Genomic DNA, 27,138 nt, shown 5'->3' with positions numbered 1-27,138 from the left:
TACTGAAACTCACCTCCACCGTCTCTGTCCAGGGGAGGTGGTGCTGGTGTCCATGCCAGCTGACGGCCCACCAGACGGCTGGCGTCCCTCGCTTACCGACGACCGCGGCTTTACAGCGACCACTTCATTCACGCAGCAGGACGTCAACGACGGCACAGTCTGGTACCACCACTTTGGCAGAGGCACCGACAGCGACTCCTTCCAGTTCCAGGTCGGTACTGATTCTTCCCCTCTGTCCTCAGAGGACACGTCTCAGTCGTGTCTCTCTTTCTTTTTGTCTCAGAGTAGAGAGGCTTCTGTTTTTGAATCGCCTTTCTCCACTGACTGCTTTACAGGAGCCCTCAGGTTCTTTCCTGTAGGGCTGGTCGATGAAACAATCTCTGCCCAGGGTCGCAATAAAATTAATGTCGAGTGAGACGATAAGCTCAGAGCATTTTTATCCAATTTGGGCATTTTATTCCAACAACCTATCACACAGCAGCATTAACGCAACAACAGCCATTCAGGCAGCAGTAAAACACACACTCAGGAGGCCAGGGACAAATTCTTTTCCATCGGGGATCCAGTGTTTACATACTTAGGTGGACTCAAAACTATGTCCACTCAGCACTGTATCATGGAACTTTCCCCTGTTTTCTGTCTATGTACATACTTTGTATTATTGACACTCAATGAAAAATATATTTAAAATAAAGAAAGCTTGGGACAAGTAAGAAACATGAGCAGAACTGGGGAGAGTTCTGGTTGCGTTCCGGTTACCTTAAAAGTCCAGATTAAGACAATCTGCAAAACAAAGATGGGAAACGCAACAAATCTTGAAAAGATTTCATCCCAGCGACCACACAGAGAGGAGGAAAAAATCTGTCGTGTTGTTTTCTGTGGCCGTTCTTAAAGATCATAAAGAAGTGTAGATATAACACCTCTACATGGAAGGCCCTATCGTGGCTGCTCGTCGTAGCAGACGTTACACTACATGACGCTGAACATACAGAGTGAACGTTTAAGAAATGCTGCAGAAAAGATCATCAAACGTGGAAGCAGTGTATCATCCATAAATACATGATTCAAAGAAGAAGAAGGGGAAGATCAGAGCATCAAAAAAGAGCGTTAAAGTTCAGTCAGTCAACTGTATCATCCTTTTTTTACCGTACAAAGAGGATAATACAGTTCCCTGACTGAACTGTATCATCCTTTTTATACCACGGTTACATGGCAGTGAACTTCTGCACTAGTTTTAAAAACCTGAGGAGTTCACTGCCAGAGTAAACACACAACACGGTTGTTTCTCACTGCTGAGTTTGTAGTACTACCACTGTACAAATAAATAATTTCAAAAACCTGATAAAAGAAAATAAATACACCGTGAGACGAGGAAAGCTCGAGGGGCCGGTGCGAACGCTGAAAGAGAAAGAGGAGGAGACGGTGACAGAGATGCATGTTGTCGTCCTTGTTGCCCCCCGATCGTCTCTCTGTCTTTGAAGTTCACACTCCCATGTTACCTCCTCTTTCTCCTCCTCTTTTCCAGTCTTCAACCCTTTTCCAACACGTCTTCTTCATCTGCTTTGATTTATCTCTCTGCCTCTCCTCTTCCTCTCATGTCTCTTTTCTTTCACCTCTACCGTTTCATCTCTTATTTTCCTTGTAACCATGAAATCGTTCTTGGTATACACATATAAAACTGCTGTTTATAGAAACTTGTAAAGAATGTTGTTCCGTGTTTGTTTTTTATTTGAGAAGTTACAGTCTCCTCATTACTCAGCAGACAGTTTCTGTGTATTAACGCCTGATATATGCGTCTCCTTTTCGTCCTCTGTCGTCTTCTCGCCTCTTCACCGCGGATTTCTTTTCCTTCAGTCCAAACCTTACCACCAAACTTCCTGTGTGACTCATAGGCACTCAAATCAAGCCATACTGACTCATCTTGATTAGCGTTAATGACACCAAATTACTTGCAAATTGGCCCCAAATCTGAGACAATCCCACTAAAACCGGTGGAGCATTCATCACACCGCAGTTAGAGCGTTTTCAGGCCAGGCTCCACTTCTCCTCAGCTCCATTAGAAAAACAAAAGAGGCAGCCAAAAGCTTGTAGCTACATCTAATGATCTCTCTCTTCGTCCAGCACCCCCCCCCCCCCCCCCCCACACACACACACACATTCTGGCTCCATCCATCAGGGCAAATACGTTTCAATTACACAGTGTAGGATTCAGATTAAATTCTCCAGTGTCTCATCATTTTGACGGGAAAAGCAGAGGCGAGGAAAAGCAAAAAACCCGTCACAAACTGAACCAGAAGCATTTTTGCTTGGTGTCAGAGGTGCTGATTAAACCTGATGGTTTGTCAGGGTGGTAATATTGTCCCCGCACTGCTTTTTATCGAAATGTTGGAACCGACTGATTTGAAACTCACTGGGGAGTTCTGCAGCTGAATGGAGATTGATGGCACGTATGTTTTCTCATCCGTCAGCTTGTGGTTTTGCAAATTTACATCACAGAGATGGTGATTCTTATGTGTCCGGCTCGTTTCTGTCGTGTAGCTCAAGAAATACTCGACTAATTCAACACAAGAACCAGACACCTGAGCTATGAATTAATCCTGTTAATATAAAATACTTTAAATGTGTGTATATTTAGAGGAGGGAGCAGCTTTGTGGCTTGGGAATAAAGGAAGCTTGTTGTCACTCCCTTCATTTCCTGTCATCTTTTTATTGTCTGCTCTGTGTTAAAGGTATAAAAAGCCTTAAAACTACTTAAATAAAAACAATGAAAAGTTTTAGTTTGCAGCTTATGGCCAGTCTGAGCCTTTTATATTCCCAAATCGTAGAATCAGCTTTGCTTTTACGGCATAATTTGCTTTGTATTAGATTTAAAACACTTAGAAAACGAATATATCTACATTGTAAGTTTGTGTTTAGTCACAGTTAACTCTGTGTAGGAAGGAATTTGTGGACATTATGATCAGATTTAAGCTTTTATAAAGTTGCTTCTTTGCACATCCAACAAACCTAAAGGAGGATTCTGATTAATTTTGAGTCGTTTTTGTGTCGACAGAATAATTCACTCTCTTTGTTTCCACCAACTACTGGGAAACATGCTGGTAAGGCTGAGGCTGAACTGCCCAGTAAAGGTGCCGTATAAAACAAAATTAAAAGAAAAATGAAGCTCCATCACTGCAAAACGAGAGGAAACTCATTTGTCCTGATGTCAGTAAACAGGACACAACATCCCCGTGTTTACAGAGCCTTAACCTCACTGTGAGACAAAGTTGTGTATGTATGTGACAGCAGAGTTTAACTTGGGACTGTGGATGTGGTTTTGTTTTATATAAAAGATTTATCGGGTTTAAAATCACACATACTGGATATGTCATTTGTGTTGAATGGAATCAAGTGTGTGATCAATAATTTACTGCTACAGCACCTCTGTGCATAAATCCAGCTGACTCAGCGCTGCCTCTCATGGTAGCGTATTACTTGTGATTGGTGGCGCTGACTCCAGGCTTCACGCCGGCGTTACATTATTTCTGACTGACAGAGGCGACGACGAGCTCTTGAACTTTCTTTCCTCCACACTGCGGCTGACGTGACAGGGAACAAGCAGCCGCAACAGAATCAGTAAAGTGGTGACAAACACTGAGAGACGGACATTCAAGAGCCTGCTGCTGCTGCTCATCAGGGGACAGAGCAATTTAAGGCTTATATACTGAAGAGAGCTAGAGTAAGAGAAACACTGGGAAAAAAAGAAAGTAGTTCAGTGGGTGGAAGAGGAGCAGAACCACAATTCAAGTGTAGTTTCACTCCAGACGAGGAGAAGGCAAAGGGGATTAGACTGATCCGGCTGCTTCTCCGTCGCTTATCAGCAATTCAATTAACATAATCTTAAATTCTAATTTAAGTCATTCACATTCTTTATTAGCGAGGAAACGTAGAGAGGTCAGAGGTCAAAGCATCAGAATCGGCACGGGAAAGAGACGCTGTAGGAGAGAAGAAGACGACGAGCAAAGATGGTTTCCTCCGAGCGTTCATTCGTCTGATGAGTTTGAATTATCCGATGCTGTAAAAAAAAGGGGGTGTGGCATCATGAATCTGTTCACAGAATCTTATTCATGTAGAAATCTTAATATTTGCATGCGGGTGTAAAAGGTTGCCTAGCAACAGCAGCCGTAAGCAGACGATGAGCGAATTATCTGAGGCAGTGTTTAAATAAAAGAGGTGGCCTGGTTCAGGAACAGCTGTCCACTGCTGTCGACGCTCTCTCTCTTCATATCATGTTTTTATTAATTCTTTATTTGATTTAATGGATTTTAGAGTAATTCAGGAGTAATCAATAGTGTAGTTGCTTTAATAAGAGCAGCAACTGCCCCGATGCTTAAACATGGTCAGCTGAGTGCTGAGATCATTACACCGACTTTTACTCAAATTGACGTCTCCTTCATTAATATTCTTGTGGCGCAGGCGGTGATTTATGGGAAGAAACAGATCCAGCTTCTGTGGTTCATCCCTGCAGCACAGCCTCATGTCAGGTTCACTTTCCGTTGTCACAGTTATTGGACTGCAGCTCGTGTTTTATCGCATCTGTTGTATCTTACTCCTGGTGATTCTCAGGAGCCTGTCATTCAGAAATAATGCATAATCCACACTGCCGGTTTGCAGCGGGAAGAAACAGACATTTATTGAGGGAATGTGCCGCAGATTGAGACTTCAAACTTCAAGATAAGAGAAGTTTAGAGCGGGTAGAGATAAGGGAAGATGGCTATGTCTAGGTGCGTTGAGGTTATTTTCTTTAAGAGGGCCCTAATATTTAGAGTGTGTGTGTCCACAGGTTTCCACAGAGGCAGCTCCAGTCATACAGAGCGATGCTCAGACCTTCACCATCGGCGTCCTGCCTCAGATCCCTGGATTCCCTCAGCTGGCCCCTGACTGTGACCTGCAGATCACGGTGAAAATATATTACAAATATACAAGTAAACAAATGCAGACGTCACAGAAACCCTCTCAAAAACTGGTTTATATGTCCCCTCCCACCTCTGTCACTACTTTATAAACATGTACAAATATATAAGATAAATATCTAACATTAATTAATAAAATATCAATGAGTAAAAGGCAAATATTACCTATATCAGACACACATTGTGTACAAACAGTATGCTAATAGGAAAATAAAATATGAACATTTGTATAAAATATATATGTAAATATTGTTATATACCAGCACCGGACTCCATAGACAAAAACAGCTATTTTACAGAGGAGAACACAGGAGCTGCGGGAATACCACTGCCTCCATCTGTTAGTTTTTGAATGTTACTGTGTGATGTTCAGTGGTGGAGGAAGTATTCAGATACTTAATACAGTTAAAAATATCACACAACAACACAAACAAACTAACCGATCCAGGCAGTGGTGCTCCAGCAACTGCTCAGTAAAATCCCTGTTTTTGTCAATGGAGTCTGGTAGTGATATATAGAGATGTTTCTGGTTGAACAAAAAGGATCTTCCTCTTTAATAAAAAGCTCTGTCTCTGTAGGAATCCTGTCCATGATGTTGTCAGACACTTAGAATAACAATCTGAGCCTGTCAGTGGTAATAAAAAGCAGATTGTACTTATTCTATGTTTTTCAAAATTTCCTTGAAATGTCCTGGAAAATGCAGCAGCTGTGAGGAAGAGACTGTCGTGGGTCCCTCAGTCTCTCAGTTAAAATCACAAGGGGCGTATCAGAGATGGAGGATATAGTAGCTGTTGTTTTACCTCTGTTCTCACCTCAGTGTGTGTGTGTGTGTGTGTGTGTGTGTGTGTGTGTGTGTGTGTGTGTGTGTGTGTGTGTGTGTGAAGGCTCTGGAGGATCGGGTGACAGAGATAACACCCTCAGCTCTGTCCTTCGTCGACTCTGAGACTCCCAGCGAGAAGCTCGTCTACAACATCACCAAACCCCTGCCGCCAGGACAAGGTCAGCCACACACACACTGCACACACACACACACACACACACACACTTTCCCTCATGATGTGGAAAAGACAAATCCACTCTCATCCACAGTTTAGCTTTTCCCAGATGGGAATAACAACAGAAACTAACAACCTTTTGCTCACAGGCCTCGATTCAGCTACAGAACTATTTAATTAGCAGCTCTCAGTCTGGACTTTCACAAGAATGAGTGTTGATTTCCCTTTTTTTTTTTTGAGCTGAACTTAATGTGCTGCTCAGACGTGAAGTCATTAATTTCATCTCTGGACCATCTGACAGGCTGGTGTATCATTTTCAGCTCTCTGTCTAATGAAAGGCGAAAAAAATAAAAAAACGATTTACAATGGGTCATATTCATCAGCTAATGGACTGATAAATTTGTGTAGAAATCATTTTGAGCAGAGTCAATGAGGAGGAGGACGGCATTCAGATTAAACAGAAACATTTTTCATTTTATTTCCTAAAAATCAGATTTGACCCTCGCAGTTTGTGGTCTTTGAAATGTTACATTTGGATGTATCTCTATTTCTATTTCTATCTACTTTTCAGTTGTTGAATGTTGATTTTTTTACTGCACAAAAATCAATACAAAGTCGTCTCTGGAACACTTGATGAACTCTTCTGTAGATGAATTAATGAAGTGAGATGATCTACAGTTGTGATTCAAAATAACAACACAAACTAAAAGTGAATGGAGCCTTCAAGAAGAGGAGGAGTAGTGATATTTATTGCACAAGTTTAGATTATTTAAGTTTGATAATTGTTTTTCTGCTTCAGATTTGTGAAATTTTCAACTGTTCTGATCATAAAGAAAAGTCTAAAACCAGAATTAATCTGCAAAAATTTGCCTTTAAACTCAAAAGAAATAATGATTTTACATTTATTGTGATACTAACAGGCTGGATGTCTGAGGTCTAGATTACCTCCAGCTCCAGATCATCTTTGAGAAATATTTCTGCATCATGTTTTCCTCTGGATAGACGATGAATACCTGCAGCAGGATGGAACTGAATCTCTTCCTGTTTTTGTTTCCAGGGGCGATCGAACATCGGGACAGACCGTACACGCCGGTGAAACACTTCACCCAGGCCGACGTCAACAACGGCAAGATCGTTTACAGACCACCACAGGCGCCGTCGCACCTCCAGGAGCTCTACCAGTACTCCTTCATCGGTGAGACTGGGAAAAAAAATCAGTAACGAGCACTTTGTTTCTGTTTGTTTGTTTGATTCTGTGTTTGTTTTGTAAATCAAATATAATTAATGTGAAGCGGCTGCAGTGGCCCGGGTTTATTTCTGGAGCTGTTTCAGCCGAGCGGCCGCATATTGATCTGTAGCTGAGAGGCACTGCCATCGCCGACCACAGACACTTTCTGTGGAAACAAAAGAAGTAATCCCAGCCTCGTTAACGCAGCGTTAGGCTCCTAGTTCCACCACATGAAGGACGTGGACCTGCACCGGCTGTGGCGTATTATTCTCATGTGATTTACTATTCACGTTCTTTTTTGTTAGAGTGTGTTGGAGTTTGAAAGCTGTCTAAAGACGGACAGTGTCCCTGAGCAGATAAGGTCGTTGCAGCGGCGTCTCAGATTCTGTTCAAACCTTGTCTGTCTCATGAAAGAGTACTTGATAGCACTTGATATTATTTTATCTGTGAAGCCAGTGAAGAGTGTGATATTGAAGGTATTATAAACTCATATTTTTGCCCCCATATGATCTAAAGTTGGTGTCTACTAATGGACATGAAGGTATTAAGAATTAAACCATTTTCTTATCTGTAGGAACATGAAAATGTGAAAATGTTTGATCCTTAAGTGAACAAAATACCAATGTTCTCCGTATAATTACAAACATCGTTTTATATTGAAGTCCATCGCTGGATTTGACGCAGATTGACCCAGTAGATATTTTGGATCACCACACGTCATGCAAGAAAAGTAGAGGGGTGGTGGATTTAAAATGGAAAAGCACTCTCCTTCATCTGCAGACTTCACAAAAAATATTATTGAACAACAAAGTCACTTGGTCTCATGTACCAATTCATGTCAACCTCTGTAGTCTCATTTAGACACTCGTTAGCAACCGCCTTTTTTAAGACACGTAAAAGCTTCAAACATCAGGAGTGGGGGATTTACTGACCCATTTTATGTCGGAGAATAAAACCTGAAAATGTCTTGAGCTTGTGTTAAAACCACAGACCTTATTTCAGACATTTAACCAGAAACACACTGACTCTGGGACGAGGGAACAGGAAGAGCTAACATGCTAATACGCTAACTTACTTCCTGGTTTTAGGACTCATCTCTGTACCAGTTTTTCAACCATGCAATGCATGCTGGGTAGTATACACAGCTTCCTTTGCCCCTGGAGAGTTGTAAGTTCTTGATGTTACTTCACAAGGCGACTGTAATATTTTGCCTTTTACAATTCAAGGTCTTTAATTTAATTTAATTTAATTCTGTAACACGTGATATTATCTCATTCACTCTGACACTAACAAAAAAAAAACATCAAGCTATCAAACAATGAACAGCACAGATGATTAATATTTGAAAAGTGGAGTTTGAAGTGTTTTAAAAACAATCTTGAGGGCGTGTCAGACACTTTCAAAGGGATTCTCAGCCATTTTGAAGAGACGCACAGTCCAAGAGATAATCCCTAATCCAAGATCAAAGCTGACTTTAGTTTGTCTTAAGCTGGGTTTGTGGAGAGCTTTGCATCAGTAAATCATCCTCATTGCCTCTTGAGTTTTATGCATTTAAAGCTTCATCCTTTTAGTTTTTATGCTCAGTGCAGCACCCTGTCAACTCTTTCTTTTCCTTTAACCCCAACAGGTCTGCCCGAGTCTCTGAGCATCTATTTCACAGGTAAATACTTCATCTCTCTTCTCTTATTTTCCACTCTTCCTCACCTCCGTCACCATCATTGTCTTCCTCACACCCTCCGTCTGTCTTCTCTCCTTTTTCTCTCCATATTCCTGTTGTGACATCTTCTTCTCTGTCCTCCTCTTTGTCCCTTTTTTCATCCTACACCTTTTAATCTTCACCAAAAATGTCCTTCCTCTTTCCTCCCCTTAGATTTTGTCCTTCACTCTCCTCTCCACCTTTGTCACTTTCCTCTTTGTTTCTTCCATCACTTCCTCTCTTGATCCTCTTCTCTGGTTCCTTCACCTTTAACCTGCAGATAAAAACCACGTCTCCTCTGTTCACTGCATGTGTTGATGAAGTGCTCCTGCTGCTCAGCTGTTTGAGAAATATGTGTTTATGGGTGTTCAGAGCCGGTCACCAAAGTGCTTTTCACTTCAGTGTAGAGGCCTTGAGGTGCAGTACAGTACAGCCCCAGACTACAGTCTCTGATGCTTTTATCCTCCATCCATCCTCCCTCAGCTGTGGAGGAGGAGGGGACTCTGGGGTCGTACCAGATAAACAAAATAAAGACGACAAAACCCAAACAAAAACAACCAGGTGTGTCCAAGTGCAGGAACGTCCAGCGTCCCCACTCCACAGCTCTCTGTTTAAAGACAGAGACAGCTCCGACAAGCAGGTGTACACTGGTGGCTGGTAGAGCTGGTGCAGTGCAGATCAAGATATAAATTATATTAAAAGTGCATGAATTGCTGGTTAAACAATGTGAGTACATAAAGAAGTTAAGTGTAATTTCTTCAAATGAAAACAGAGGAGTGCTCAGAGGTTCAGACAAAGTGTGGTGTCGGTGCTCTTTGGACAAAAGTTAAAAAAAGAAAAAAATCCAAGGCAAAAACATTAAATTTAAATGGTTATTTCACAATGAAATCCATAAAATTATGGACATATTCATGTTTAAAAAGCAGGGTAACAGCCAATGTGTAGCAGCACTTCTTTTTTAGATTTAATTACACCTGGACCAGCAGTACTGTATATACAGAGCAGCAGTTCACGGCAGAGGAGCAGTGTGTGGGTTTTCCCATAAATTATACACAGGACAGCCATAAGGTTCTTCAATTAAAAATGTGAATGCAGGACACGTAATGAAGCATTAAACTGTCCCACTCTTCAGCTTCTACAGCTGATGTTCACATCAGAGTAAAGTAAAGTAATGAGAGCAGAAATCTGACAAAGCTGACAGGAAGAGGCGGCTTGTTTTCAGAGTCCAGAGGAAGTTTGTTTTGTTTGTTTTTTCATGTCTGTTATAAAGAATTTCAAGTGTCATAATATCCAGAGAAACAGTTCACACAGCATCGTTTGCTGTTGTATTCTCCCAAAAAATCCAAAAATGAACAGTGGAAGATTGAAGTATTGAGTTTAACTCACTGCTTCCTGTGGATATGAAATGAAAAAGCTGTGCTCAAGCACTTTTCTGTTCATCAAAAAAAGCAGAAACTCTCACTAATTTCCTCTTTATTATCATATTCAAATGAATCCCCACAATGCAACAGAACTAACACATTTAAACGAGCTAATTTTAGTGTGAAGTCACAATTTAACTGTAATAAAATGTGACACAGACAATTTCCTGCTCCGTCATTCTCAGTCAGTCTCACTATCTTTTTATATCTGAATGTGATAATTGGCTTGTGGCGCTTTTTCCTTCTCAGACCACGTGAGGTGACAAGTGGAGCCGATAAAGCCGTTAATCCTCCTCCCACCCAAAAACAGTTAACGAGCATAACGAGTTTCCACCTGAAATCCAGATCAAATGTTTCACCTGTTTGGTTAATTGATTCTGTCTTGATTCATGGAGTTTTTTTTAGTTACACCTCCTGTGATCTTCTGAAAAAGGGAGGTAATTACCATCAGAGGCGTGTGTTTGTATCTTATTCATTTCCCTTCTCTGTCTTTTCATGTTTTGAGTGTTTACCTGTTTGTTTATGTGTTTGTTTGTTTTCGTGTCTCAGTGTCAGACGGTGAATACACGACTCCGGAGCTGGACTTTGCCGTCCTGCTGCTGTCCAACCACCAGCAGCCGCCGGTGTTTCAGGTTCTGGACCCACTGCTGGAGGTCAGCCTGGGAGGACAGGCCGCCATCGGTAAGACACACACACACACACACACACACACACACACGAAACTAATACTAAACTCCAAGAGGACAACCTGTGGTGAGGAGATACAGTAAGAGATGACGTGGTGTGTGAGATAATGATCTCTGATGCTCAACAGTACTGGATGCTGTGCATGAGTGTGTGTTTTTACACCCCTCTCTCTCTCTCTGTGTGTGTGTGTGTGTGTGTGTGTAGGTGGTCAGCAGCTGGCGGTAAGCGACGCTGACACGGCTCCAGACGAGCTGGAGTTTGAGCTGGTGGAAGCTCCAATCCACGGAGAGCTAATTAAGACTGACGGCAGCGCACACACCAGCATGACCAACGGTGAGACGATAACACTCGCTGACTCTGCACAAAACAAACTCACACTTGACTCAGTGTGCACATGACTGAGGGAAAACCTGGAGGGTGATAGGAGTTCATGATTCGGATTGTTCTGGTGAGTGATATCTGCACAGCACACAGAGGCTGTAAAAAGATGCTCTTTCTCCTCCAGTATATTTAACAAACTTCAGATTGACCATCTGTTCTCTCCCAGTGTCCTCCTACACATTCACAGTATACGGAACCACACATTTAGATCAATATCATTAAACTCGGAACAAAAAAATCTGTGTTTCCTTTGCGGACGTGAGACGTCAGGGCTGCGGGCTGTTAGCTCAGCTGTCGCTAACATTAGCTCAGCTTGTTTTCAGGTTTGCATTGCTTCAGTGTTCATGGTTCAGGAGGTTTTTACTAAGAGCTGAATTATTCACACAGGTCTCCTCCTCTCCAAAACAAACAGACCAAGTAATTAAAAGCAGTAAAAACACAGAATAAAACAGTCTCTGGTTAAAAATCTGTGTTTTTCTGTGACACTTTGAGTGGACACAGGACGACAAGAGGAGGTGTTTGCTCAGTTTGTCCCTCTGGTTACTTAAGATCCAGTAAAACTTCTTCATCCAGTTTAAGATTAGTTCAAATGTTAAAAAGTTAAAGTGATCAGTAGCTACACAGATGAACTAATCAGAACAAATAACCAGGATCTCCTCCGTCTCTTCAGGCGACATCTTCACCTTCAGCGACATCACCCGCAATGTTCTGCTCTACCGACACGCCGGCCTCTCCACCCAGGACGACGCCATCACCTTCTCTGTCAGTGATGGCATCTCCATGGCGACCACAGTGGTGCAGGTGGTGGTGCTGGGCGCCGGGGGCGATGGGCCGCAGCGCGACCCGGCGGCCACGCTGTCGCTGGAAGTGGGCGAGAAAAGCAGCACGGTGATCAGACGCTCGCACCTGGCGTACACGGTGAGTGAGAGCAGATGAGTTCACGCAGAGACAGACGTGTGATTCTCGTCTTGGCGTGAACCGTCCTGTCTTGTCGATCACAGGATACCACGTCTCCAGATGACCAGATCCGGATCCAGCTGGTGTCAGTGCCCATGTACGGCATCCTGACCAGGAGCCAGTCCCAGCAGGAGCACCAGGAGCTGAGGGAGTACTCCTCCTTCACCATGGAGGACATCAACAAGCACAGGATCAGGTAGGATTTAGATCCTCAGACTGATGTATCAGCCTTTGCTTTTCTCGCCGTTTTTTTCTGTTTATCAAATGTGATGAAGTTTCCTGCTCAGCTTCGAGGGGAAGAGTCTCTAAAACCTGAAATAAAAAATCGCCCAAAAGAGCATTGTTGGTTCCGGTGCAGGGTTTTAGTTTCCCCCGTCATGGTTTAAATGCTGCTTTAGAGGCTTATAAAAACAGAATATCAGCATAAAACCTGCAGCTACTAACCAAAAATGACTTTCAAAAACCCTTAGTCGTTTCAAGAAGCCATCATTGTATGAGCAATAAAGGTTCATGAGGGTCTATGGGAGAGAGGAGAGAGCGAATTAGCACCTTTTTAGCTCTAATAAAAAAATGTTCAGAGGGTTCTGTTATAGCTCCCTCATGATGACAACTTTTTTGGGTATTTTAAACTTTATTTTCACCTTGCAGGCATGTTGAGTTTGTCCTGCGTGTTTTAAAAGTGTTTCACTTTTTTATGAATCCATAGAGGCTTCAACAGAAGCTAAAACATAAAAACCACTTACACTGATGTCGAGAGATCTTTGAAGGACAAGAGCAATATGTTCTTAGTTAGCGGAGGTGCCGAGCCGTTAGTTAAGAGGCTGTTTTAAAGGGAAAGTCTGGTGTTGATGCCACTCTGCGGGAGATAAAAAGGCTTTGAGGGTTCTCCATGCTGCAGTCGTAGTCGTGATCAATTTCTCTGATTTCTTGCTCCTCCTCCTCGCAGCAGCAGAAGAGGAGGCAGTAATAGCTTGTTTGAGACATTTTGTTTTCCTTCAAACTTAACATTTCTCCTCACGAGATCAGAGCTCCACAGACATTAACGAAAACCGTGAAGAAAACAAACCAATTAGCAGGAAATTGTTCAGCAGCTTCTTCCTCCATTACGTTCAGTGACTCAGTCTGTTGGCATAAGCAACGCCAATTAGCGTCACTCTGATATTACCTGCAAGATGCAAGTGAGGCCCCCCATGAGAGGCGCTAAGATGAAATATAAATATTCACATGCTAACTGCTTCATTTCCATAATGCAGGTCCTGATTAGCTTCAGCGCACGGCGATCTCCGGGGGCAGTCTTCAAATCGCCTGTATCAGTTTTGTCTCTGTGGCGCCGGCTCGTATAAACAAGAGCCAGGAATTGTTTTATGAGAATTAAATGGGATTAGAGAAGATTACAGTGGTTTGGATTTCAGTTTTATTAGTGCTTTGCAGAGATTAGCAGCAGCAGTATCGTTATGGGACGGATAAAACATAGCTTTCCTAAGTCCTCTGTCAATCCAGGAGGAGACACATAGACAGATAGAGAATTATTGTAGCAAACAAGAAAAGATTGAGAATAAATCTGATCAATATCTCCTTCTACAGGTACATCACTTCATTAGAGACGGGCAGTCAACCCGTGACTGACATCTTCCACTTTGTCGTTTATGACGGAGACAACAATCGCCTCGACAATCAGATGTGCACCATCACCATCACCTCCACGCCCAGGCAGCCGCCGGTGGTGACTGTCCGCAGCGGCATCAAGGTACTCGAACGAAAACTCTGCACCACGCAGGCCTGATTCTAAAAATAATCCCACACACAGTTATTCCCCCCCATCACCCTGACTGCTCATGAAACTTGTCGAGTTTATTAAAGCAGCTGCTGTCGTCAGAAAGAGCCTTTAACGAGGCAAATGAAGCAGAGACTGTCACATGTTGTCACGTAGTGTTGGACCAGCCTCGTTAGTAAACATCTCAGTAATTAAGAAGAGCGTTTCCTCTCCTCCGCCTGTCGTGGAGAAAGCATACATCTTTCTCCAACACATAAAGTCATCCACTCAGACTCATCATCAGTGAGGACACATCACCTCAATCCTGGGACTTCCTCTATCAAATATCCATCCGATGTCTCCTCTCTCTCGGTCAGCAGACGTCGCCTCGTATCTTTGGTTTTCTCCATAACTGCGGCGCTCTTTTCCTGTGGCTGTTAAAAATGGCGAACATGTCACGAACAACACTTCACAACACTTTGAGACAGAGCCGAGCTGCAGCTGCTGCGAGTACCTGGTGGAGGAGGAGGAGGAGGGGAAATGTGTTGTCAGACTTACTTACTTACACTGATATTCACTGTAGAGCTTCCCTCAGGGAGTAATCCTGTTTTAGCACCGCAGAACAGCCCCTCCTGAAAGATATGAAGTCGAATCTCTAGGGTCTGTGTTTTAAAAATCTCCTTTACTTAGCCAGGAGGCCTTTCTTCTTCAACTGCAGACAAAGAAAAAGAGAAAAACCTTCTTTTTCTAAGGACAGTCTCCAAATACAGTGGGATTTCTCCAGTGGTTACACCTGATAACAGTTTGATTTGTTTTGGGAAATTAAAAAGAACATAATAAAGGAAGGAGCAACTCAAAGAGGACAAACCTCATAATTTATTTTATTGGTCCTTCAGACTTCCTCCTGGGATTTGGAATAAAGTCAGAAAATTCATTATTTCCATAATAATTACTGGATGGAAGAAAAACAGTGATTTAAAGACAAAAACACACAGAACAGTAGAATCAGATTCATACGTCAAATCAGTTTTTAAATCTTCGACCACGCACACGACAACCAGTAATGACAACACAGCACACACTAACAGATTCACCACCAACAACCAGAGTCTGATCTCTCAAAACTCCAAATCTCACAGTCAAATGAGACTTTAGAGTAAACAAACATGGCGGATGATGACGTCTCTTGTTTGTTGTCGGACCACTCCTGATCGTAAATATTGAACACGTCTTCGATCAGATCAGGGAGGGTAAAATCACTCTGAACACACCTCACACCACAGGAGAATCTGACAAGATCATCTTTAGAACCATCAGATAACTTATCATAACAAGTGGCTTTACAATCTGTACATCATACAACACCCTCTGACCCTCACATCGGACAAGGAAAAGTCTCCAAAAAAGCCTTTAACAGGGACAAAAAATGGATGAAACTTCAGGAAGAGCAACAGAGGAGAGATCCCTCTTCCATGACGGACGTGCAAAAGATGTTACAGTACATACAGAAAATTATAGATTATAAACGAGTGACTTCCAGGTGTCGCTGAGCAGATGTGACCTGAGCCACTCGACCTCCTCCCACCATGAGGTCCTGGAAAGACGACACAACAACAGAAACAACGGAAAGAGGGAGGGAAAAGGACGAGGCTGGGACTTCTGGAGGATGAAGATCCAGATCCAGAACTCATGGAGAGGACTTGTGGTTAAAGTCCAAATCAACAGGGGAGATATGTTCAATACTCAGGATTTAAACACACACACTTATTAGATGTGCTCGACTTTATGTCACGAGACTTTAAAACCTCGCAGGAGTAAGGCGCCTTCAGGATTTTAAGAAGTGTTCTGATCTCGAACACACCTAATCTTATTGTTGTTACTATCTTTAATTTTCTCGTCCAGGTCCAGGAGGGCGGTCGTGTGCAGCTGTCGACCAACCACATCGTCGTGTCAGACCTGGACACGCCCAGGAAGGACCTGCTGGTTTGGCTCGTCAGTCCTCCTAAATACGGTTTCATTGAAAACACCAAGAGAGGTGAGAGCTGCCTGCGTTCCCCAGGTCACATTCTGAGCTTTAAATCTTTGGATTGGACTCATGTACACTGCCACACGTTTCTATTTATGTCACACACACACACATACTCGCACAAATTTGCCGGTTAAATTCCCTGCAGTGCTGATGCCATCTGTCACAGAATGGTAATGTTGTGGATTAGCACCGCCAGATAGCCGGCTACAGATGGAGCAATTGTTGAAGTCCCAATTTTGTCTGCATGCTCGCTCAGCCGCTGATGTACTTCTCCTCTGTCCCCGAGAGGAAGTGTTTGGAAAAATGAACAAAGGTGAGACGTTTGTTGTCGACGTTTGAGCCGGGAAAACGCGTCACTGCGAGAGCGGCGTGGGATTCAAACATCAAATAAAAGACTGGGATACAGACACAGAGTTAAAATAATACATTAGACTGTTAATGAGGTCAAACAGTGTGTGTAGCCTATTATTTATAGAGTGGGTGAAAGTGTTTGGAGTTATTTGATTCACATAGTGAAAGCGTCAGGATATCTTATGGAAGTGCAACACTAAACTGCCTTAATGCCACTTGAACAAATTAACATTAAAAATAACAAAAACAGCTTTTAAAACAACGTTAAACCTCAATTCAGATAACTTTATTCATCCCCAGGGGCAATTAGAGCCTGAGGAGCAGTTCAACAAAATCACACACACTTAAATAAGAATAAAAAACCTTAAAAACACACCTATCGAGCAATAACAAATAAATAAATACTAAGAAGATGACAGAAGCTGCCGAACACCACAGTTATCTCAAGTTCACTACCCAGTGGTTCAGAGCGAACTCAGTCGGCTGATGAAGGCTGTGAGATGTGGCTGAAAGCCCTGGGAGACGTTAGCAAGTGGACATGAAATTAAAAAGCAACTTAACATCTTGTTTTGACATTTAAAAGTGTTGTGTCACTCTTTAAACTTTAAACTCACATTAAATTAGCAACATTTTTAGCTCTAACAATTAAGAAACAGCAGGAGATTACCACGCTGGACTTTCTGTTTTAAGAAGTAAACATGAAGCCGTAGTAAAACTAGTTAAGATTTCTCTGCAGATGTAATGAAGGATAAATGCACAGAGGCAGATATTTATAACGCCTGCTGCTGTGGATGAACAGCTGGCACCGGTCTCGTCTCCACGTCCCGGCTGACTGTCCTTGACAGAGGCTGCTGCTGCGACGGCAGCGGCAGGCGGATGGTCATTGGTATTCAGCGGAGTCTCCCGACAGCGGGGGCACGGGGGGAGGTCAGCCGCCGTCACCGTCGATGTATTGGCTGTTTTTCCTCCAGAACGCCGACACACGCAGGCTTTGTGCTGATGTGTAGATATAAACACAAAAGGCATTCACCCACATGTTGGTGTTGTGCATTTGCATGATTACGCTGCAGTTATTCAAACGTGCACACAGTATGCAGAGCAGCATACACACCTACACACACAGGGTATTTATATGCAAAACATGGTGCATTTACATTTGTATGGCCAGCACAGAAGCAGGCGCACATGCAGGGACGCATCAAATATGTACTCTAATATTATGCATTTTAATTTTTATAGCCAGTGCAGAAGCATTTATAGACACATAATGGTTCATATTAACATAAATAAAATATATAATGGGCTGAGGCTGCTGTTGCTGTTGATTGTGACAGATTGAACAGGACAGATGATGAATACTAATGTGTTTGGTCAAGAAAAGCCAAATTAAATTTATTTATATAGTTTAAAATTACAACACCCTCAACTTTAAACTACCAACTCTGACTTTTTCTACATCTTCACCTGAGGTCCAAAACTTTCACCTGAAGAAAACAATATAAAATAAATATGAAAATGTAACAGGCAGATCGCTGTAACATTTACTGAGCTCTCTCCTGTTCCCCAGAGGATGAACCCTTTCCTTTTTGAACACAGAGTGAGCTTATCTTTTATCTTTTTAAATTTATAAACAAGATAGATCCAAAGTCATTTAATGAGATTTTTTATTTATTTTAACGTAGACTCGCCAACATGTTGGAGAGTCTACGGTGGCCTTTAGGTGACAAAATACCGTCAACTACCTCATCAACTAGTCTGTCAAGTGAAGACTTATATATCTATATTTAGGTATTGTGTTTGGTTTTTAGTTAATAATAGCTAACATTTACTGTCTCCTCCTTTTTGTAGAAATAAATATCTAATTCTAAGCAAACATAAACACAATGATTATTAGTTTTAGGTGATTACACATGTAGAAAAACATGCTTATGTATTTTATATTCCATTTCTGCCAACAGATCCTTGTAAATGTTACAAACTGACCCTTTAAAGCAACTGTAAGCTCAAAATGTAAACTCTCAGACATATTTAAAGGTGTGAAATGAAGTTATTTTTTACCATGAACTGCCTGAACCCTTGGATTAATATTACAGCCCGCTCCTTATCTGTCCAACTCAACATATCTTCATGTCCCTGAACAACTAATTTCCTGTTGTTTACTCATATACACTTTCACAACTTTCATTAGTCTAGCTCAGTCAGAGATAGACAGAGATGTCAGCGGTGTAACGTCTCTGAAATCAGCAGATACGACGTTCAAGAACAGAACAAAAGAGAAAGAGAGAAAGAAAATGACGCTGCCAAAAAATTTCCCTGCAGTTCTCCGGTGGCTGCGGGTGATTTCCCACTCTGATTACGATTCTGCGAGGGCTCCTGCTCAGATAAGAGACTCGCTTCCCTCACCTTAAAACAGTCAGATGATGGAGATGTGATGTGATTTACTGTTGTGACTGAAACACACACACCTACACACATAAATATACACAACAGCCGCTGCCTGCGGAGCCCTGACTCATCTCACCGTGGAGTCATCCATCTTCTGTGACAGTGATGCTCAGGCTTTGTCTCAAACTTCAGAGATTTCGGGGATGATTTTTGTGCATTCATTGCTTCTCTCCATCGAGGAATGTACTGTAAAAGTCTCTTGGTGCATCTATCCTGCCTCCAAACTGCCAGGCAGTTCTGACTGAAGTGAACTTAAAAGGCTGGTTAGGGAAAAAAGACGAGTTTTGCTGTCGCGTCCTGGTAACTGGTCACCTGAGCAGCACACGACTTGTGAGTTACAGTGTGGTAAATGTTGCAGTACGTCACTTTTCCCTCTGATTTCTAAAACCCATCTCCCTGTCCAGGAGGCTCTGTCAGCGGCTCGCGGGTCGTCACGCCCGACGTGCCTTTCTCCGTGGAGGACTTGACGTCAGACCACATCTTCTACGTCCAGGACGGCCAGCGCAAAGCCCAGGCCAAGCAGGACGTGTTCAGCTTCTACATCAGCGACGGGCACAGCCAGACGGAGGCGTTCAACGTTGAAATCGACATCCAGGTAACTGGTTTTATGGAGACCCCAACTCCTGAGAACAGATATCTCAGGACACACCTTTAATTAATTAATAATCTGTTTCACCTCTTAGTCGTGCATATATGCACATGTTCACACTTCTAACGAGAAGAAAACACTTCATTTAGGAGATTCTGTGACGTATTTACATCAGTTATCACCATGAACCACCTCCTGTTTCATGAATAATTCTGTCCTACATATTATTTTGACAGTGAAAGCAGCAGCTGAAATAGAGATTATTAAGTGGAAGTCTGCACTTTGAAGTAATTTCTTGATGGTAAAAGTTAAAAAAGCAAACGATACACCATTACAGCTTTTTAAAAATGTTTAAATTAACAAAAAAAGTACTGTGGAAAACACACTTTACTCTACTACAGCTGCTCTTGAGCTGTTTAAAGTGTAGCTGGGACGGTGCAGATGAAAAGAGATGAAGGAAGACATGCTCCATCAAGAATCTGAAGATAAACCGTCTCACGCTGCAGCTCTTTTAAAACCACCATCCTTGATCTGACTTCATCCAAGAGAAGTAAAAACAGCTCTGTCCTCAGGCTGTCCCTGTTTTCTTTATTTTCTATCTGGTAACGTAAACAAACTCAGCATCACAATCCATCACTTCAGCCTGTTTTAAGCCTTGAGTTGAATTGATGAGGCTGTCGGAGAGCTGTTAAGTTTACATTAAGTGTGTGTGAGTGATTTTCTACACAGCATAAATGCAGGTGATCGATGGTTGAAGATGAAGAAATCTAGGAGCTTGTCATGATCTGAGAGAGCGGTTTGTGTTTCCTCCTGCAGCAGAGCAAAGAGGACAGGGAGCCCGTGGTGTCGGTCAGCAGCATCCACGTGGAGGAGAACTCCGGGGTCGTCATCACCAACTCGTCGATCAGCGTCCGCGACCAGGACACGCCCGAGAACGAGATCCTTTTCACCATCATCAGAATCCCTGCCTACGGTGAGCACTGATACCAGCACACACAGAGGATAAAGGCTTAGTCGTGTTCACACCTGCACTGAGACGGTGGACAAAATATTAGAAACACCTCTCAGTATAAAACAGTGCAGATCAACAGCATTGATAAGTTGAATCTAAAACAGTTTTAATAAACAGTAAGTAACATTTTAACCTCTAAGAGGACAGGATTCACTGCAGGGCGCCAACTCAGGCAGAATTAGGACAAAAATCTTCATTAAAATGTCACAGCTGTCGAAGAGTCAACAGCACACAGATGAATGCATAAAAATAAATCATAATTTTATCTATATAGCAACTGTCAAAGCAACTGTGCCTCACACAGAAGGTGAGTAAAGTAAGTAAAGTAATGGTGAAGTAACAGATAAAGTAATATTATAATAATTAAGTATAGTAAGTATGTAAAATGTGTTTGGTAAAGGTTTTTAGAGATGATTTTAAGGCGGGCAGTGAAGTTTCTAGTTTTAAGTCCAGAGTAATATTTTGATTATTCAGTTCTAAAACTCTCAGGCAGAGAGGAGAAACCAACATTCCAGTTTGTGCACCGTTTGGACCAAAAATAAATAAACCTTAAAATGTGGTTCCAGTGCCCAAACATGGAGATGTCACCTACAGAGATGCTTTAAAAGCAGATTCTCATGTATATTTACCTACATATAAAAACAGCAGGTAAACACTGGAACATTATGCAAACACACACTCACATACACAACACGTCTGCTATCAGATTCAACGTCTACACACACCCCACAGACTAATAACCAGCCCAGCAGAGAGTTATGCTGAGGAGTATCCAGCACGTCGATAGTAAATTGTTCTGAACGTGATAGAGACGAACACACACACACACACACACACACACACACACACACACACACACACACACACGCACGCTTGTAAACACATTACTCTCACTTCCGACACCCAAACAGTTTAAAACAAGACAAACACACCGGCTGTCCGCCGCAGCGCCGCACACCAACTGCAGCCATCCCTCACACACTCGACGCTCACAACACACACACACACACACTCAAATCAACTGACCTCCAAACACTCTGTTTTCCTGACGTCCCCTCACCATCTCAAATTGAGTTTTCTCTCCCGCCTGCCAAAGCCTGGTAGACGAAAAGAAATTGCCTCACAGAAAAATAATTTTTACCAGACAAAAATATATTCCTCACTCGGCTATATATCATCTCAGCCAATTTTAGCCAAGTCAGGAACCAGGAGAAAAATTCAACAAAGAAAAGCAATAATGAGAGATTTCTCATTTACATTAAAGAATTAGAATGACACACATTTTCACTAAGACCAAACAATCCTACATGTTTTAAAATAATAAAAATAAAGTACAATATTATTATTATTTGGATTTATTATCTGGATCTGGATTTTTAAATCAAGATCCATATATTTGTTCCTAAGAAATTTACAAAAATGTTGCAATTGATAAAAAAATTCCTGGATCCGTCGCCTCTGACCGGATCCCCACCAGAGTTTAATGTCGTCATCCCTGGCCTGTTCCCCTCCCCTCCACTGAGTTTGGCGCAAATTGTTTTGTTTGTAGTTTTTGCGTAATGACTGTGTAAAGAGATGGCCGACATGACAGTTCCACAAAAGTGAAGCCAAAATGTCTCTGTCGCCCCCTGGTGGCTGGCTGCAGTATAAATCCCACCTCCTACATGTTAGCGTTGGACATTTCCTCAGGGGTTTGATGTCAACTGATGTCCAATTTGTTTCTTATTTTAGTGAAATTGAAATCTTTCACTCCTGGAACCAGTTTTTTTGGATCCAGTTTCTGATGTTTGACCGTGTTGCTGTGCGCTCTGTCCTCATCCAGCCTGCCTGTTTTTATTATCTGGAGAAGATGAAACGCCGCTCGTTTTTACATTTTTACTCCAGGACAAAATGAGAATTTGTGGTTTTGATGGCAGCGCTCAAAAAGCTGGTTCAGCAGATCACCCTCAATTCGCCAAAAAACCCTCCATTTGGCGTTTGCTGGATGTTATTTTCAACCCCTCTACCTCTGTAATTTGTCCGACCGTTCTGCCAGACACCTGCTCTGGGACGTTCCTCATAACAGAAGCCTCCCCCTCCTCCCTCCTCTTCCTCCTCCCCTCCCCCAGTAAAAGCACCATAAAGCAGCTGGTGAAACCGAGTGTACCGCCACCATAAAACCACCGGCGTGTGCGGCTGATGGGACGGAGAGCCGCCGGAGACGAGTGATTTCATGCCGGGCGATGAGTCCCAGGCAGCTCGTCTTTTTAACAGGCCGCCTCTCTGCTGTCTCACACACACACACACACACTCAGATTTATCAGAGAGACCTTCTCTAACATAACAAAGTTACCTCACGCTAACAAAGGTGTCAAACAAATCACTGATTTAATATTAGTTGTACAAATCCACTGCCCTCCCTGCACACAAGACAATCTCAGCCCAGACGGTTTCTTCTGGTTCCCTGATGGTGAAACAAGCTTCCAGCTATCAGAGCCTTCATGTCTTGAAGACTCGTGTCCTCTGAAAGAACACCTCCTCTCCTAACACGCCGAGCTATGAACTTCTTAACCTGATCTCCAGGCACTTATTGAACAGATTTAGTTCTTCCTTCACTGTCATGTCAGCGAATGACAGCAGAAGCTCTACTACTAAAGATTAGATTTAGAAATCATATCTCTGTTACATCTGTCGCTGACAGATTTATTTTAAGCTATAAAATGTCCTGATAGGAACTTTAATTTAGATTTAAAGGATCCGCATCAAAAATGTCTATACTTAGGTACTAACAACATTAATTATATTTGTTGTTGTTCATATTTGTTGTTTTGTTTACTAATTTTTTTAACTTATATTTTAATTTTGCCACTTTTAAATTCTTTCTTACGCAGCCAAAGTGTCTACATAGTTTTGGTATCATTGGCACTGGTGTCAAAAAGTTTACAATACAACAATACCAACCTAATTTATGTCTTAATGTTCTCTCTCTCTACTGTCTCTTATCTAATAAAAGCAATAGATACTTTCATATATCGGGCAACATTTATTGTTTTATTTAGCTTTTTTATCGATTCACTGCTCGTCTCAAAAATCTAAAACTGTCCCACGCTTTGCTTTAAAAGAACGTAGAAACGTTATCACTGCACGTATTTAAAAAAATGTGTGTGTAGGAAGGAAAAAGAGAGTGAGTCCGTGTGTGTCTGCATGTGTCCTCTCATTATGCTGCAGGATTTAGGCTGAAATCCTCTTTAAACCAGGACTTTGATTTAAGAAGCGGTGTGATGTAGAGGAATCTAAAAAGTCTCATTAGTTTCTACAAAGACCTTCCTTGTCTTTTATGTCCTGCATGAAAAAGTCAAACGTCCTCCATTTGACTGAGATAATCACGGTGCTTAACCAGACACACACACACACCTGCACCCTGTTCAAAATCAGAGCTTCATTAATCTCTTATGTCGCTCAGGGAAACTCCGCAGACGACAGTTCTACTCCCAGCCGCTGGAGAACGGCCGGGTCCTCACGCAGGGGTCTACCTTCACCTACCAGGACGTCCTGGACCAGCTGCTGGTTTACACGCCCGAAACTGTGAGCGGAGGCGCCGACGAAATGGGCTTCACCCTCACAGATGGCATCTACACGCACACCGGACGCCTGGAGTTCACCATGGACGTCACGAGGACAGAAGGACCCCGGATGACCGTCAACAGAGGCCTGCAGCTCCCAGCTGGTGAGGAAAAAAGAGCAGGACAGTGTTTGATCAAGCAGGAGAATGTCCATTTTGTAGGTAAGCGAATGGACACAAAGGCACTGAACACTCTGTATTATTTCAGGATCTTCGTCCAAGATCACAGAGCAGAACCTGAAGGCCACAGACATCGACTCGGACAGCCTGAAGCTCAGGTACGTCCTGACCAAAGACCTTCCGGCCGGCAAACTCCAGCTCAGCAAGGGCGGACGTGTGGAGAAGATTTCTGTCAAAGGTCCCGTTCAGAGCTTCACACAGGACGACGTCAACAAAGGTGTCAGCTTGTTTTTTCTGTTTGTTTTCAGTAACCATGTTCCAAATTCAAACTTTTCCTTAATTTTAGAGGTTAGGACGACACCTATCATAGTTTAGACCTTAAAATCAAAGGTCAAAGTGAATAATTGGCACGTCTCAGAAAAGAACCGAAGGCTGCAGGTGATGTGCAACCTTTAACATCAATAAATTGACTGTGATAACCTCTGTAATTGTGTCTATAAATAAACAACTCCTACCACAAACAAGTGGCACTGCTAGCGCTAGTGCTTCTCTAAATTTAAAACAACTTTTCCCATAAATCCACCCTTCCACCCTCGACCACCAGCAGTCAGTCTTTGCTGTGGAGGAACAGCGCCCTCTAACTGTCACGTGACTTAAAGCAGTTCAGCAGATTTCCCTCCAAATCCAAACATGTGACTCACAGTAAAATAAAGAGTAGAAGATGCTCCTGCTCCTCCCAGCAGTTTTTTCCTCGTTGTGTTTGGAGCTGCAACACAACACGAAGTTAACACCTTGTCTCTGTCGTGCAGGCCTGCTGCAGTACAGCCACGAGAAAGGGGAGAAGGGAGGCAGCCTGTTCTTCAAGTTCAACCTGGTTGATCCGGAGGGCAACAAGCTGATCGACCAGTCCTTCTTCATCAGTGTGCTCGGTAGGGTTTCCTCCTCCATCCTCTGTCGACTGCACCGCTAAAATAAAGGCTGAAGTGTTCCTTCATTTGGTGGAGAAGAGAATGCAATTACTACAGATTTATCCTGTTCCCCCCCCGCGTGCTTACTGATGTGCCATCGCACCTGAGACTCATCCTGAATACAAATTGTGCAGAGTCACTTTCTGTTCAAGCTACTGTTTTAATCGACATCCGACCCACTTCACTTTGAGAGCTTGTGAATTTTCACTTATAGCGTGTTTCTCTCAAAAGCTACTGACCGTTGTTTTTGTGTTTTATGAACAGGTGCATGTGTTCTCTTGATGTAAAGAGGTGTTTTGTTACAGAAACCTGTCAGCTGATGCTAACACAGAGCACAGGGTTGTGTATATTTTAGTTACACGGCATTTTGTTGCCGCTCACTGGATATTTTCTCTCTCCTTCAGACAGCAGTTTCTGAAATACTCAGACCAACAACCACATTCAAAGTCACTTAAATCACCTCTCTTCCCCATTCTGATGCTCAGTCTTGACCATGTTTACAGGCCTGCTGTGAACAGGAGAAGTTTGTGTAAAAGTACTTCACTGTATCACAAAGCTAAAGTGTATCTCAGTCAGTTGGGTAGTAAACTGCTTCCTGTGACGGCTGTGACCAAAACTTTATGTTTCCAATCTCTTCCTTCTGGGGACTCTGCCAAACTACAGCAGCGGCTGAGCAGTTAAAAATCCAGAGTCAGAAGCTGCCAGAGACTGAAGGATTGTCTGTCCCCTCTCGGTTGAACGGCGTCCTGATTCTCATATCTCTCCCAGCTCACTTTTTATCCTGTTTTGTATTATTCCCTCCTCTTCTTCTCTCCTCCATTCTCTAAGATGTGACCACAACTGAAGCTTCCCTGTTCATATCTCTTCCTGCCACGCTGCCCTCTGATTACTTCCCTGCCTTTCTCTCAATCTTTCCTAATCCGTTTGCCCAAATCTCTCAAACCTCTATCGCTCTTTCACACCTCCCGATACGCCTTACTCTCCCCCTGTGCCGTCACCCAACTTAATCTTTTTCCAGTTTTGTACTTGTACTCGTGTCATTTCTCAATTTCTCCAGTTCCTAATGTACCCTCTGCTCTTCTTATCTTTTCTCTTTCCCCACTGCCTCTCCCAATCACTCTCAGCCTCTTTCTCCTCCATTGCTTCAGTCCATCTTTTTTCTTTTTTTTTTTTTGCCAGAATGAGAAATTGACTCTGAATATTTTTATCTGCTTTTGGATGAACCGTTTCCATAAACTCAGTGAAGGCTACCAGGGTTTAACTGATAAATTTCCTGTCATGATATTCCTCCTCTCCTCTGCTCCTCTTCTTCGTCTGTGACTAACCTCCATCTTCTTCTTCTTCTCTCCTCCAGAGGACCGTCTTCCTCCGTCCGTGGTGGTGAACAAAGGCCTGGTGCTGGACGAAAACTCGATGAAGAAGCTGACCACGCTGCAGCTGTCGGCCAGCGACCAGGACAGCGAGCCCGGCGAGCTCGTCTACCGCATCACCAAGCAGACGGCGCTCGGTCACCTGGAGCACGCCGCCAATCCAGGTAGGCGGGGAAGGTCGAGGACTTCACAGGTTGTCCTTCAATCCCATATTTGTGAATGTGATATCTAAATAACGCCATGAGGGAATCGCATCAAATTTGGCACAAACGTTCACTTGGAGTCAAGGATGAAGTGAAGAGAATTTGATGGTCAAAGGTCAAAGGTATTTTTGTAGGCCAACCTGGAAGTTAGCATCACCCTGGTTCTCTTGACAAAAAGCCAATGGGATTTTTTCACTGGGTTTTGGATTATTCCAGAAAATAAACTGTGACCAATTAAAGTTTCTGATCCTTCAGGTTTAGTTGATCAGATCATCTTCACAGATGAACACCACTGTTCTGATGTTTGAAGTAAGAAGCTAATGTTAGGCTATAAACCAACTACACCACGGTCACATGACGTCAACGTCTCCACCACTAAG

General features: G+C 42.8%; 1 protein-coding gene across 2 annotated transcripts in view; it reads left to right on the top strand.

Moving 5' to 3' along the window:
- Positions 1–27,138, top strand: part of fras1 (Fraser extracellular matrix complex subunit 1) — a 222,655-nt gene that overhangs the window by 170,422 nt on the left and 25,095 nt on the right. For both annotated transcript variants that reach the window (XR_001960653.2, XM_018673668.2), the window contains exons 30-46: positions 33–211; positions 4,823–4,939; positions 5,837–5,951; positions 7,005–7,142; positions 8,803–8,835; positions 10,842–10,973; positions 11,184–11,312; positions 12,031–12,278; positions 12,362–12,513; positions 13,902–14,064; positions 15,973–16,105; positions 19,300–19,490; positions 20,301–20,457; positions 23,939–24,202; positions 24,306–24,494; positions 25,027–25,146; positions 26,540–26,719. Coding sequence is in view for 1 of the 2 variants with exons in the window: in XM_018673668.2 (XP_018529184.1) it covers positions 33–211; positions 4,823–4,939; positions 5,837–5,951; positions 7,005–7,142; positions 8,803–8,835; positions 10,842–10,973; positions 11,184–11,312; positions 12,031–12,278; positions 12,362–12,513; positions 13,902–14,064; positions 15,973–16,105; positions 19,300–19,490; positions 20,301–20,457; positions 23,939–24,202; positions 24,306–24,494; positions 25,027–25,146; positions 26,540–26,719 (2,640 nt within the window). In the remaining variant the exon portion in view is untranslated. The remainder of the gene's footprint in view (positions 1–32; positions 212–4,822; positions 4,940–5,836; positions 5,952–7,004; positions 7,143–8,802; positions 8,836–10,841; positions 10,974–11,183; positions 11,313–12,030; positions 12,279–12,361; positions 12,514–13,901; positions 14,065–15,972; positions 16,106–19,299; positions 19,491–20,300; positions 20,458–23,938; positions 24,203–24,305; positions 24,495–25,026; positions 25,147–26,539; positions 26,720–27,138) is intronic.

Source organism: Lates calcarifer, linkage group LG13 (genome assembly GCF_001640805.2).
Source record: "Lates calcarifer isolate ASB-BC8 linkage group LG13, TLL_Latcal_v3, whole genome shotgun sequence".
NCBI lineage: Eukaryota > Metazoa > Chordata > Actinopteri > Centropomidae > Lates > Lates calcarifer.
Note: the sequence above shows the minus strand (reverse complement) of the source record. Positions and strands in the feature narration are given on the sequence as shown.